Source organism: Hipposideros armiger, unplaced genomic scaffold, assembly GCF_001890085.2.
Source record: "Hipposideros armiger isolate ML-2016 unplaced genomic scaffold, ASM189008v1 scaffold_260, whole genome shotgun sequence".
NCBI lineage: Eukaryota > Metazoa > Chordata > Mammalia > Chiroptera > Hipposideridae > Hipposideros > Hipposideros armiger.
The window spans coordinates 1,282,043-1,296,757 of NW_017731610.1; the positions used below are offsets into that span (position 1 = coordinate 1,282,043).

A 14,715-nucleotide genomic window follows, 5' to 3' on the forward strand; every position below is an offset into this window, starting at 1 on the left:
GAGGGAGAGGGAGAGGGAGAGGGAGAGGGAGAGGGAGAGGGATAGGGAGAGGGAGGTGGGGTGGAAAAGAAAAAAAGGAGTCAAGGGGGAATCCAATCTAATCGTGGCCTTCACAGCTGGCAGAAGAGCTGCCATATTTATTGAAGTGGGAAGACTGTGTGAGATTTGAGGGGCATAATCAAAGCTCAGCTCTGGACCTGAATTAAACCGGGGCTGCCTATTCGATATCTAAGCAGGGGCTGGGTGAGCAGTTGAATACTGAGTCTGGGGTTCAGGGGAAAGGTCTGTTCAAAGCCATGAGACTAGACCAAGTCACTAAATGAATAAGTTTAGAAAAATAAATATCCAAGGACTGACCCGAAGGGCACTCCAATAGTTAGATACGAAGAGATACGAAGGAATCAGCACACGGGACTGCGGGAGAGTCCTTAGCAAGGCAGGAGAGCCAGCAGGTGCAATATCCTGGAAGCTAAGTGACGAAAGTGTTTCAAAAGAGAGAGAACAACTATTTTACATATTGCAACAAAGTCAGGAAGATTAGGACTAAGAACTGACCCATGGGTTTAGCAAAAAGGTCATTGGTGACCTTGAAACAACAGTTTGCATAAAATATTAGGGGCAAAGTCTGACTAGAACTGTTCAAAAGAAATTCAAAGGAGAGAACTAGAGATAGCTCTTTCAAAACATTCCACTGGAAAGCGGGGAAAGAAGGCAAAAGCCAGAGAAAGTAGGAAGAAGAGTTGTCTTGTTTCTAAGATGAGTCATACTATTTTGTATGCTGACAGAAAAACCCAGAAGAGATTTTTTTAGAAATGATGATACAGGAAGGAGAAATACTAAGCAATGTCCGTTAGCAGACAGAGAGCTGGCCCTCCAGCTAGGAGCACAGACAGGTCACCCACAGCGGTCGCCGACGCCACAGAGACAGACTATACGGGAACAGGTGCAGGGCGGGAAGGAGAGTGGGGTAAAGGCGGTAGCAGGAGTATGTGCAAGTTATCCCGTTTGTTTCAGATGTATCATAAAACAGAAAACATCAGCTGAGAAAATGGATGAGGAAGTTTTGAAGATTTGAAGAGAGAAGCTATGAGCAGCCATTAGTTGGCGGGAGACACAATGGCCTACGGACATGTAGTATAATTACTGAGCATCATTAAGGGCCCACTTGAGGTGAGTGATTGTGAATTTTAAGTGAAGCCTCCAGCATGCTTCTGTATTTTTCTCTGATCACATTCAAATATATGAGTGCAGGGCCGGCCGAGCTTAACTGCTTAAGAGTGCGAGCTCTGAGCAACAGGATTGCCGGTTCAATTCCCACACAGACCAGTGAGGCTGTACCCGAGCTGAGCTGCTGCTGAGCTGGTGAGAGCGCGTGCTCTTAGCAGCAAGGTTGCCGGTTCGACTCCCGCATGGGATGGTGGACTACACACTCCTTGCAACTAGATTGAAAAAGCGGCGACTGGACTTAGAGCTGAGCTTGCGCCCTCCACAACTAAGACTGAAGGACAACAACTTGGCTTGGAGCTGATGGGTCCTGGAGAAAGACAATGTTCCCCTTCCCCAATTCCCCAATAAAAACCTTAAAAAATATATGGGTGCAGCCATAAAAAAGTGAGGACTTGATTTAAACCAGATTTAAGGTTTAGCCAAATGAGTTCAATAAAATGAAAGAGGGGAAAGAGAATGGAGGGTATATGCATGGCAATAATTTTGATTGGTTATGAGATTTAAGTTAAAGAGGAAAATGTGGACATGCAAGGAGGTTAAGGACACTGAAAAGATGCTAGGATTCATGTCTTGTAGGTCCTGCTGGGGTTGCAGACTAGACTGGGTGAGGGCATTCAGGGTGTGAGCTGGAAAGACGGGGTGGTGGACAGTGAGTAGCATGCCTGATATAAAGATAGGAGATAACAGAAGGACTAGAGTGATTTGTAATGACAATGCGTGGGAGTGAGTGGCTGAGGTGGGGTGGAGGAAAAGGTACTGAAATCACTAAGCAGAATGACAAAGGTAATATTAGAGAAAGAGCACTAAGCCAGGAGCTCAAGCAATGAGGGGAAGTAACCTGGAGTTGGAGTTGACTACAAGTCTTCAAGTGATCCCATAGGAACAAACCACTTCAAAGTTCCATTTAAAAAGAAGACAAGGAGGATTTTTAATGATGGTTCAACATAAGTACACAAAAAATACTAAGTAGTTAAACACAAGCTAAAATACTGAAAGTTAAAATAATTCTAAAATGGCAAAGACCTCTAGTAAGATTAGTGAGAGTAGAAGCCCAATCCATGGATAGTCTTATCAAAGAGTCTTGATCTATATATATTTTTTAATGACCTGTGTGGGCATGTGCTCATGTTTACATTATCCTGGGGGAAAGGGTTCCAAGAAGTCAAAATTTTAAATGAGTTACAACCCCCTCAAAAGATTAAACATCCTCTATATTATTTAAAGTTTATCCTAAGCATAAAATCATACAGGAATAATATCAAAAAGATTTAAACCACAGGAAAAAAATTAAACTTTCTTTGGTTGAAAATGTCAAGAAGATTAACAAAAAAAAAAAATCTGGGCAGTGGAGAATATTTGCAAAAATTATGACAAATGGCTGTTATTCCTGATATAAAATGGCCATACATTTTTAAAGCAATAGAATATTACAGAGATAATAAGCAAAAAATAAATAGGTAATGAAATTTTTAAATTTTCAACCTCAACAGCAATCAAAGAATTTCAAATTTAAATAGCAAAATGCCTTTTTTTTCTTCTTTTTTTTGCCAAATTGATAGGGATTTAAAAATAAATAAATCCTGGATGTCAAAAAAAGAGTATAGTAGCATGGCACTTACACAATGCTGGTGGTGGTATACATTAACTCAGTCTTTCTGGTGGTAATCTGGCAATATGTTTCAATTCCTTTTCAAGGAATCTATGTAAAGGAAGTTATCAGTGTGATCACTTCATAAGTTATACTCATATAAATGTCTAATCACTATGCTATACTCCTGAAACTCACAGAATATTGAACGTCAACTGTAACTGAAAATTTTTTTAAATTATTTTTCAGAGGAAATAATCAAAACGTCAAAGCTTGTGGACAAAGTTTTACATTAAAGTATTATGTCAAAACTGAAAAACAGCAGCAATAGTGACTTGGTTGAATGAATTTCTGAATAGTTATTTAATGGTTTATTAAATCTAGTGGATTATTAAATCTACTTAGCAATATTAAATGATATGACAAAATTTTGTACAGATACATATATTAAATAAAGAACTAAAACACAATACTATTTCTATAGTACGATCTTAATTTTTTTTTAAATAAATATTTAGTGGTTAATCCAGTGAGCCCTGAAGTGTCACTGTTTAGGTGTATAAATCCTACCTCCACCACTTATTAGCTGTGTAACCTAGATCCCCATTACCTAATCTCTCTACGACTCATCTATAAAAGACAGATAGATAATCAGGGTAGTATGGTGCCTATCACAAAATTAGCACTCAGTAATGCAATCTACTGGCAGTAGCACTAATATTCATGAGCATCAGAAAAGAAGACTAGAAGGAATTATACGAGGTTATAAATGGACATTTCTGGATGCTGATATTATGGGTGATTTATATTCTTTTTAAACTCATATTCTGAAATACCCTAAAATAACCATAAAATTATGTTTAATGAATTATAAAAGTAATATAAACAGAATAAACATGTTATATCTAATCTATTTTATGTCTTCAATTTGTTCCAAAAGTTAAGTAATGAAAGTATATTTCCTATGAATATTAGTAAATAAAAGTAAATCCTCACAATATTCAGTATTCATTATTTTACTTACAGAGTCTCCTGTCTTTGCTGAGACAAAGTGGCTACTAAAACCATTTTCCTGGCAAAACCGTAAATGTTTTTCAGGTTTTACTGTTCGCATATGCTCCAAATCAACTAGAAAGGTGAACAAAAACAGAGAAACAATTGTAATATTAGAGTCAATCAGTATATTTTAATCATGTCTCAGTGTGACTTATTTGCCAACACTATCTGCCAGCTGAGACCCTAGCTGTATGATCGTGGGCATTTCATAACCTCTTTATGCCTCCGTCTCTCAATCTAACAGCAGAACTAGCATCGGGGCAGCTGGGTGGCTCAGCTGGTTAGAAAGCACGCTCTGAACCCCAAGTCTGCTGGTTTGATCCCCATATGGGCCACTTTGAGCTGCGCCCTCCTTAAAAAAAAATAATAAAATAAATAAAAGCAGAAACTAACAAATATACCTACCTTACACAGAGTCTTTGAGACTTAATCCATGTATACAATGACCAGCCATGATAAGTGCTCAAAAAATGAAGCTATCATTCTTATCTGTATAGCTTCAGGCACACTGATGATACTAAAAAAAGATTTACTTAGTATAATGTGTTTAAACATAGTGATTACCTTGAAAGATGCGCTTACCCAAGCATATTTGATTGAAACAGTATAATTACTTTAATAATTAGAATAGGCCTGCAAGTTTTATAAATATTAATGTTAACACAAATACATAATTCATTTTCTGCTAAAAGATATCAATATTTCATAGTTTACTTACTTTATTTACAGCCATTGTTTAATTTCACAAAGACACAGCTCAGCTGGCTTTCCAAACCTACAGTATGCATTTTGAAAGTAATGGGCAGGCACTTATTTCCTTGAATAGTTGTAGGTGCTTTAAAATAAAGCACAGTACTCTTATCCAATACTGGTTTTATCCGGCACGGTATATTTTTTCAAACGGGATCCTTTATTGAACAGTTTTTCTTTTTATAACACTAGAGACCCTATTAGCGTGTTGACTCAATGCCATCAAATTATAAGGCAAATATATTCACAGGATTTAAGGACAACTGGGTTCTTTGAGTCAATATAGGGGAAAAAAAGTTAAGCTGATTTCCTGAGGAAGGGACCCAACTGACTTGTAAAAACTTGTAAATTTGCAAATCTAGTAAGCCTACATAATGGTGTCAATTGATTATCAACTAGAAAATGTTCTCCTACTATTTAAAGTATATTGAAGGTCTTTAGTTTGTAGGCCCGAGATCTTTCTCCAGGACAGTTCTGACTTAGTGGGGGATTCCTGAGTCTCATTTATGATACCGCTCAGCCTGGATAACATGCAGCTTTTTTCTTTTCTGGCCACAAGTTGCTGTTCCTTAAATACCACTGAGAGCTTATTTACAAGAACAAGCCAAAAAGTGTCCAGATACCACAGGCATCAATTTGTAGAAGACTAAAATACTAAGCTATTAGCACTGACATTTATACATCTAGTTTATCATAATATTGAAGCTAAAATACTTTCCTAATTCAACAAGAGTAAGAACAAATCATGTCACTAGGAAAAATCCCCAATGAAATCACTATCCAATTTTTTTAAAATGAAGTTTGTCATTTAATGTGTGTGTATTTGTCTTTTCTAATGGAACAGTCTACCATTGTTTGGTTGTTTTTTTTCTTTCTCTTTTTTCCTCTCTCCCTCCCTCCTCCTCTAATTACCACATAAGTGTATCTATAGCACTGGGGGATTTTCTATCCAAGCAAAAGTGTTTTCCTAATAAAGATAGCAATGAGAGACTAGTGTATCACTGGTCAATTGAAAAAGAAAAGCAGTTATTCAACTAACATTTATTGAGTACCTATAATATACTAAGTACTGTAGTAGGTAGTGGGAACCCAAAGATGAAAAACATACATCTAGGTTCTCAAAAAAGCCACCACCAGTATTATAAACATAAAAGACATTAAGGATATAAAAGTTATTTTAAATAACTGAGATTCTGACAAATGAGACAGCAGGTATAAAAAAGGCCCTCACAGAACTTCCCTATACAGTTTTCTCCTGTTGTGTTAGAATTTAGTGGGCAACACAGGGCTCAGTCACTACAGTACGTCATTCTAAATAATCCAGAAATGTAAATTGTGACGATAAAGTTAAAGTGAGACACTAGTAAAATCATTCTTTTCTTCTACTTCTAAGAGCACACTTCAAATTATTATCCAATAACCGCCTATCATACATATGATCACACTCTTACTGCTATAATGGTTTAGTTTCCTGTGTGCCCTTTAGTGAACCACGTCATTTTTTTAGGTCCTATATATTTTTTAATGTAATTAAAATTTCCTAATAAAAGTAAATACATACTCATTTCCCAAATATTCAGAAAAACAATCATGAAAATGAAATTTAAATGTACCATTAACTAAAGACTACTCTTAACATTTTAGTGTACAGCCTTCCACTATCGAAGCAACTGAAGGACAAAGGCATCAATCTTGTATTTATGCCATTTCTTTGTTCTCAACCATATACACCCTGCTTACCCCTGTGCTTAACAATTTCAATGGAAAACCACTTTATTGGTCATTCTCATTCATTCAGCAAATATTTGAGTACCAGGCACTGTCCTGGGTGCTGCAGATACGATGACGATGAACTTATATTTTAATAAAGGGAAAAGGACTAACAGGTAAAACACATAGTATGGCAAATGCTGATAGATCTTATGGAGAAGAATAAAGGGTACATGAGGGGCAGTACTATTTTAAACAAGAGGGTGAAAAACCTTACCACGGCTAAGGAGCAAGGTAATCTGGGGAAAACCCTTCCAGGCAGCAGGAACTAACTGCAAGTGCCAAGGCTCTACAAGAAGATTATTCTTAGCATATTCAAAGAAAAGCCAGGAGGCCGGAGTAGCTAAAATGAATTGGCAAGAGAGAGAAACAGTGGGAAATGAGGTTTAAAAAGCCAAGGACCAGATCACACAGAATATATAGTCCACTCTAAGAGAGATGGGAAGTTACTGATGAAAAGATGAAATAGTGCCATTTGCAACAACATGGACGGAGCTTGAGATTATTATGCTAAGCGAAATAAGTCAGGCAGAAAAAGTCGAGAACCATATGACTTCATTGATATGTGGGATATAAAACTGAAAGCAACAAAGGAACAAGACAAACAAATAAAGAAACAAAAACTCACAGACACAGACAATAGTTCAGTGGTTACCAGAGGGTAAGGGGGGGAGGGAAGGAAGAGAGTAAAGGGGGTCAAATATATGGTGATGGAAGGAGAACTGACTCTGGGTGGTGAGCACATGATGCAATATATAGATGATGTATTACAGAATTGTACACTTGAAACCTATGTAATTTTGTTGACCATTGTCATCCCAATAAATTTTAATTAAAAATAAGATATAATTTGACTCACATTTTAAAAGGTTCATTTGGGCTGCTTTATTGAGAGTAAACTACAGAGGGTCAAATGTAAAGCAGAGAAGCCACTGAGGGGCCTATAATCTAGGAAAGAGAGGATGGTAGTTTGGACAAGAATGGTGGCAACAGAAATAGTAAAAAGTGGGGCAGATTCTCAATATATGTTAGGACTAAAAAGTGAATAAGATACGGTAATGGAAATCACGTGGGATGTGAAAGACACAGAAAATCACTTAAAGATAGTTAATCCGGATTGAAAATGAGACACAGCATATTTGTAGCTTTTGTTCCAGCCACATTTGTTTAGCTGCCTGGGTGGATAGAGATTTGCATTTAAGTAGAGCTGGGGTTTTCCAAACCATGCACAACAACTGAAAAGAAAGGCAGGTAAGTTGAAGATAGTAAATGCAATGTAATGATTGTATACATGGAGCATGGAATATAAACTGATTAAGAAGAGGGTTGTGGAAAATAAAAAAAATTGGTAAATCTACTTATTTTAAGGTCTCGTGTAGGTTTAAAAATTATTGATGTTGGGTTACTAAAGAAGTGAGCTGGAAAGACAGGAGGTAATAGACAGTGATTGAGATGCATGAAATTGTTATTATGAATAGGGTACAGAAACTGATATTGACTAAGTCTTCAAAATAGTTGTTGGTGTAGTTGGGGGCTGGCGGGAGCGGGAAGGTGACTGAAGAGAAGAATTCAAGGAACTGAGAAACCAAGGTTAGGATAACCTGTATAAATACTAAAATTACTAAAAATCATGAAAGCATAGTTAACTGAGTGACTGTGACCAAGGAGCCAAAATCTTTAAGAAATTCAAGGCAATGATATAGGTGTTGGCTGATAACTCCAACAAATGTAAGTGGTGGGAAATATAATCATATGGCTTGATAGTCAAATCTAAGGGTCTTTAGGAAAGGTAAAGGAGAATGATCTGGAAAGGGCAATACAGAAAAAGGTCACCTGTCCCATCTCCAGTCCTGGTGATAAGGTACATATAGAAGGGAAAAATCAACTCTTCAAAGGGCTTCAGAAGAAGGCAGCATTGACCTTATGGGAAAACCAAGAGACAGAACAAGAAGTTGAAAAACTTTTGTTTGAGGAACGTGTTGAGACTATAGGAATTTTGTTGATGTCTTATTTGTAAGCTCCTGAAGGCCCACTGGAAGGGTCTCAGAAATTAAGAAGGAACAGAAGCGGGGGCCTGAAAAGGGGAGGACAAAGCTGTGTTGGATAAGAATGCAGGAGATAAACCAACGATATCAGTGTCCTGGGCTTGCTTGTATAGCTAACATACACAGGGATGAAAAACATGAAGATAGAAAAAATTCTAAGACTGCACTAGAAAGAGCAAGGAAACCTTTTTTTTTTTTTTTTACTGTGAAAACCAACTGTGTAAAAAAATCATGTGGCTCACTCATACTGTTATCTGACTTGGACATTAAAATGGAAAGAAAAAGAAGTCAAGATGTGAAGTATATCTGCTGTGTTCTTAAAATCACATGGTACATGAAATAGAAGTCTTAAGAGAATCCAATTTTGGCTAACAAGAATAATATTGAAACTTAGAAAACTGTTTGAAGGACTTATATGTACAATTTTTAGTTTAATGAATTTTAAAAAATAAAAATTACAGTATTTCATATTTTATACTTTAGGTTTACAGCAAGAAAGACATACCAACAAAAGCACATTTAATATTCGTGAATATTAAAAATCCAATAGGTGACATTTTCTCGCACATGTAACTAATCATTATTTTTCATAGAATGTTAAGCCATCTTAAAGGCCTTTTTAAATGTTTCATATCAACCTGTGAAAACATTGTTTAATTTCACTAGTATACAAAGAAATGCAACTAAAAAATATGAAGTATTGATGTTTACATTTCAAATTGGCAAAAATGAAAGAAAAAACCTAAAAGCAGAAACAAAATTTAAAATAACACATAAGAACACCCAGTGCTGATAAGAGTTGGTACTATACTGGCTTTTGGAAAAGCAATTTGGAAATGTGGGTTGAGCCTTACAAACATTTATACTCTATAACTAAGTAACACAACTTGGAAGAGTTTATCTTGAGGAAAACATCAGGGATATGTAATAAGAATTATAAATTAAGATCTTCACCACAGAGTATTTATAATAATAAAAATATATATTGGAAGCAATATAAATATCCCAAAATAGAGATACAGTTAAATTACAATACAACCGCATAATACAATACTTTCAGGCCATTAAAAATCATGGACATAAATACTATTAAATGAGGTCTTGGCACTGATTTTTTTGGATTTGACACTAAAAGCAAAGCCAACAAAAACAAAAATAAACAATCGGAATTATATCAAACAAAAAAGCTTCTGCACAGCAAAGAAAAAAGTTTACAAAATGAAAAGGCAACTATGGAATGGGAAAAAATATTTGCAGACCACATATCTGATAAGAGATTAACTTCCAAAATATATAAAAAAATTCATATAACTCAATAGCAAAAAAACATACAATCTGATTTAAAAATGGGCAGAGGAACTGAATAGACATTCTTTCAAAGAAGACATACAAATGGCTGACAGGTGCTCAACATCACCGATCATCAGGGAAATGCAAATCAAAACCACAATAAGATATCACCTCACTCCTGTTAGAATGTCTATTATCAAAAAGACAAGAAATTACAACGTTGTCCAGGATGTATGTGGAGAAAAGGAACCTTTCGACACTATTGATGGGAATGTACACTGGTGCAGCCACTATGGAAAACAGTATGGAAGTTCCTCAAAAAATTATAAGTAGAACTACCTTATGATCCAGCAATTCCACTTCTGAGTATGTACCCAAAGGAAATGAAAACAGGTTGTATGAATGGATACAGAAGATGTTACACACATATGCACATGCGCATGCACACATGAGCATTATTCAGTCATGAAAATGGGCATCCTGCTGTTTGCAACCACATGGATGGAGCTTGAGGGCATTCTGCTAAGTGAAATAAGTCAGAGAAGACAAACGCTGTATGATCTCACTTATACGTGAAATTGAAAAAGCTGAACTGATAGAAACAAAGACTAAAATGGTGTTACCAGGGGGTGGGGGGAGGGGGGAAAGACAGACAAGGGTACAAACTTCCAGCCATAAGACAAATAAGTTCTAGGGATCTAACATACAAGAGATTACAGTTAATAATACTGTACTATATACTTGAAAGCTTGCTAAGAGAGTAAATCTTAAATGTTCTCACCACAAGAAAGAAATACTAATTCTGTGATATGATGCAGGTGTTAGCTTACACTATGGGGTAATCGTTTTGCAACACACAAGTGTATCAAATCATCACATTGTGTACCTTAAAGTTACACAATGTTATATGTCAATTATATCTCAATACAGCTAGAAAAAGAGGACCATTAGGTGAAATACACAATAGTACAGGATGTTAAATTAAAAAGTAGAGTATAAAATTATGCATATAGTGGGCCGGCTGAGTGGCGTGTTGGTTAAGAGCGGGTTCGGATCCCACATATGAGGGCCAGTGACACTGCCCTCTACAGCTAAGATGATGAACAACAGCTCAACCTGGAGCTGGGCTGCCGTGAGTCCTCAGCGACAGCGTAGGCTGCAGCCCCTGCTGCAGTGGGTTGCCATAAGCTACTGTGAGCGGCTGGCAGCCGATGTGAGCTGTCAAGAGCCGCTGTGAGTTGCCGTCCGGTGGCCGGTGACCAATCTGCCTCAGCCGGGAAGAGCGCAATGATAATACCAACATGGGCCAGCGAAGCAACGTCCTCCACAACTAGACTGAAGAACAAAAGGACAGCAACTTGTCTGTTCCCCTTCCCCGATTCCCCAACGCTGTTCCTGTCCCCCAATTCCCCAATCAATCAATAAAATTACGCATACAGTAAAATCCCTATTTTGTAAATATATATGTATATATGTACATAAATGACAGGAAAAATATATTCGAATTTTTAAAATTTTAAAAATTAAAATTGGGAAAAGTAAAATTTTTAAGTGAGAGATTTTATTTTGAACTATCCCTTTCAAAGATGTTTGTATAGTAGGCAGCCTACATAGAGATAGTGTCTCCCTCAGAACCAAACTGTAAGTTTCTTTACTGTCTGGTGTAATAAAGATACTATCTCCCTCCAGAGCAAGGGCAGAGGTTAACTTGTAGCCCACTATAAAAGATTTAGGTTCCTAAGTTCAGGGTTCCTCAGCTGTGATACAAATCAATGCATGCGCATCATTTTTGTAGGTCCTTACATTGCCTTGGTGAAACTTGGGGGGCAAGGAGAACCAATGCAAACATGGAACTCACCCTGCTTGCTGTGAGTAATAAAGTCCTTTATCTCTGACCCAGGAGTCTCATACCTTCTGCCAGCATCCACGGTGGTGGCAGGCTAACTTGTTATCTTCAAACAAGGTAAAACCTAAGATCCGTCACTGTTCTTAATAAGAAGAGTAAGACAGACATATAATGATATGCGTAAGATGGGCAGACTGGCTAGCTACACTACATTTCCCAGACTGGCTTGCAGTTAGGTGTGGCCATGAGACAAACTCCTGACCAATGCAATGAGGAAAGGACTAATGTTCATCACTACTAGGCTTGGCCCACGAAAACCTTCCACGTATAGCAGTCCTTGCTCTTTCCTTCTTCATGGTGACCTATTAAGTCATCTGTTGAAAATGTCAGTTCCAGAAAACAGGAAAAGTTTGGGTCCCTAAAAGGGAGATAAGCCACTATTGATAAGCATTACCTGGTTTTGGTCTTTATGTAAACAAAAAATAAATTTCTGTTGTGCTAAGATATTGACACTTTCAAGACTGTTTAGCATCTAGCATTACCTTAACTAATAGAGAAACTATTTAAAGTGTAGTAGACCTATACTCACTCTTGTTAACAATGAACCTCTTCTTGTGCATATAGTGGGTCTTGAATTATTGAGTAATGATAACTTGAAGTTGTAATTAGCAAGATAATAAAAATGTAAGCATTATACTTGTCTCTGATTTGAGTTATACCATACTCAATCAAACAGTCACAAATACAACTAAACAATTATAAATTGAGAAGACTCTTTGCATTTTTACTTACCAGGAAAAAATATTTTTAATGTACCATTATAGAAATGTTCTTTCTTCTGCCATTAAAAGGCTCAAATAATACATGGAAAACAGTATGAAAACACAAAGGCATTTTCCCTTGTCAATACATTTTGTTGGAAAATACAAGGAAAGATGCCTCAACAAGTATCAAGTCATAACCAGTCTTCTTTCATCCATATCCCCACTCACAGATTATTTTAAAACAAATTGAACACATTATACATCACTTCATCAGTAATTTAGTATCATGTATTTTTTAAATATTTTTTTATTTTATTAAGACTCACAGCTTTCATTTAGAAGCAGCAAATCAGAATTTTGAATCTACAGCTGTCACTTTCATCCTTCACTTGGCCCTACTGATTCCAATGGGGCACAAACTCCCTAAATTATGTGATGGCTCAAAATTTATCCACTTGGATAACTTCCAGGATAAAGTGGCCTGTATATTAGGATACAGAGGCAGCTTTTGGTAAGTTCAGGAAGTACATGGTGTCTAATAAACAATGAACAATTCCAATAAAAATCACATTATGTCAAATATAAAGAAAGTGTCATCACAGCAAAATTTTTTCATCCTCCAACAGATGATCTTTGTTTCTACTTTACTGATTTAGAGTGATGATGGATTTTATACAAGAACCAGTCTCATATAAGAACTAACTCTTCTGAACTTCTCAATTGTTTGCATGAAGGCAAATGTAGAAGAAACTATGGTTCTTCAATTAATATTCACTGATTCAGCTGGAGAGGAATTAAGACATGATGGTAAAGAGCCAAAGTGCCTGGGTTTGGTTCCCTGTTCTGTTACTATTTGTGGAACGTTAAGCAAATTACTTGATTCTCTTGCCTCGGTTTCCTCATCTATAAAATGGGGACAATACTAGTACCTACCTCTAAATGTTATTGTAATCAATAAAATAAGTAAATACAAATAAATCACAGAGCAATGACTAGCACACACTCAGTAAGAATTAGCTAGTGTTATTGTGGTTTGTTTATCCATTCGTTCACTCATGCACTATTTACCCAGCATCTTCTAAGTGCTGAGAAGACTAAGAGAAACACATGTAGAAAGATGCTATACAATGAAATTCTGAGACCAAGAGACAAAGGGTGTTCTGTACAGCACAAGGTACAACAGGAGTGTAGAGAAACGAAATTCCTAAAGCTACTTAGGGAGCCAGGAAGGATCTCACAGACAAGGTGATGACAACTCCTGCTAGATAAGGAAAAATCAGGCAGACAACCTTAGAGGTAGAGAAGATATACACTTCTTACCAAAGGAGTGTCTGCAAAAGCATCTGAAAAAAGCTGGCTTCCAGGAGCTGGTGAAGTCAGCAGGGCTGGGGCATGAGAGTCTCGTATGGGATGCTAAGGAGCTTATATACGCACAGGTAACACATACACAGCTACAATGCCACCCAGCTGCCCTCACACTGTCCAGTCCACCTAAGCAAAAATATAAGCACAGAAAGGAAATCCTGTGCGTGACATAGATTAGAAAACTTTCAACTTTCCCCTGTTGGATTTAAAGCACTTCCATTCAGTACACAGTGCCAACTCTTTGTTTCTAAATTCAGAGACTATTCAAAGGAAAATTACAAATGAAAAAAAATGTTGCACTCCTAGAGATTTCATGAATATGACATTGTTTTCTGTTCAGCCATCTTATATACACAAATAGTTACCATTATCTATATCACAACTTTAAAAATAGAAGATGGAAAGTTTTATACTTATACACATGCAGCTAATTACTCTTCCTCCCAAAAGTCATTACAGTCCTACACATTCATCAATTTAAAGAGGATTCAGATGAACTGTGCATAGTGGGCTCCCTTATCCATGGGGGATGTGTTCCAAGACCCCCTATGGATACTTGAAACACTATATACACTATGTTTTTTCCTATATATACATACCTATAATAAAGTTTAATTTATAAATTAGGCACAGTAAGAGATTAACAATAAATAAAACCATTTTTATAACAATTGTAACAATATACTATAATAAAAGTTACATGAATGTGTGCATTCTCTCTTTCTCTTTCTCTCTCTCTCTCTCTCTCAAATATCTTACTGTACTGTACTCACCTTTTCACTTAAAAGAAGCATGTAATGGCTTCTCTTTGGCACATTCGAATTGCCAGCATCACCACTCTTGTACTTTGAGGCCATTATTAAGTAAAATAAAGGTCACTTGCAAACAAGTACTGTGATACCACAACAGCTGATGTGATAACCCGGCTCCTAAGTTACTAAGGGCAGGGAGTGTGTACAGCGTGGAGACGCCGGGCAAAGGGAGGAGTCCCGTCCAGGGCAAGACGGCGCAAGG

The 14,715-nt window shown here is 36.8% G+C and overlaps 1 protein-coding gene across 3 annotated transcripts in view; it reads right to left on the reverse strand.

Annotated features, from left to right (window-relative positions):
* RAB28 (RAB28, member RAS oncogene family) overlaps positions 1 to 14,715 on the reverse strand; it is an 81,370-nt gene that overhangs the window by 11,367 nt on the left and 55,288 nt on the right. For 2 of the 3 annotated variants that reach the window (XM_019656500.1, XM_019656501.1), the window contains exon 5: positions 3,840 to 3,943. The exons of the other annotated variant lie outside the window; for it this stretch is intronic. In XM_019656500.1, the coding sequence (XP_019512045.1) occupies positions 3,840 to 3,943 (104 nt within the window). The remainder of the gene's footprint in view (positions 1 to 3,839; positions 3,944 to 14,715) is intronic. 3 annotated transcript variants of the gene reach the window in all.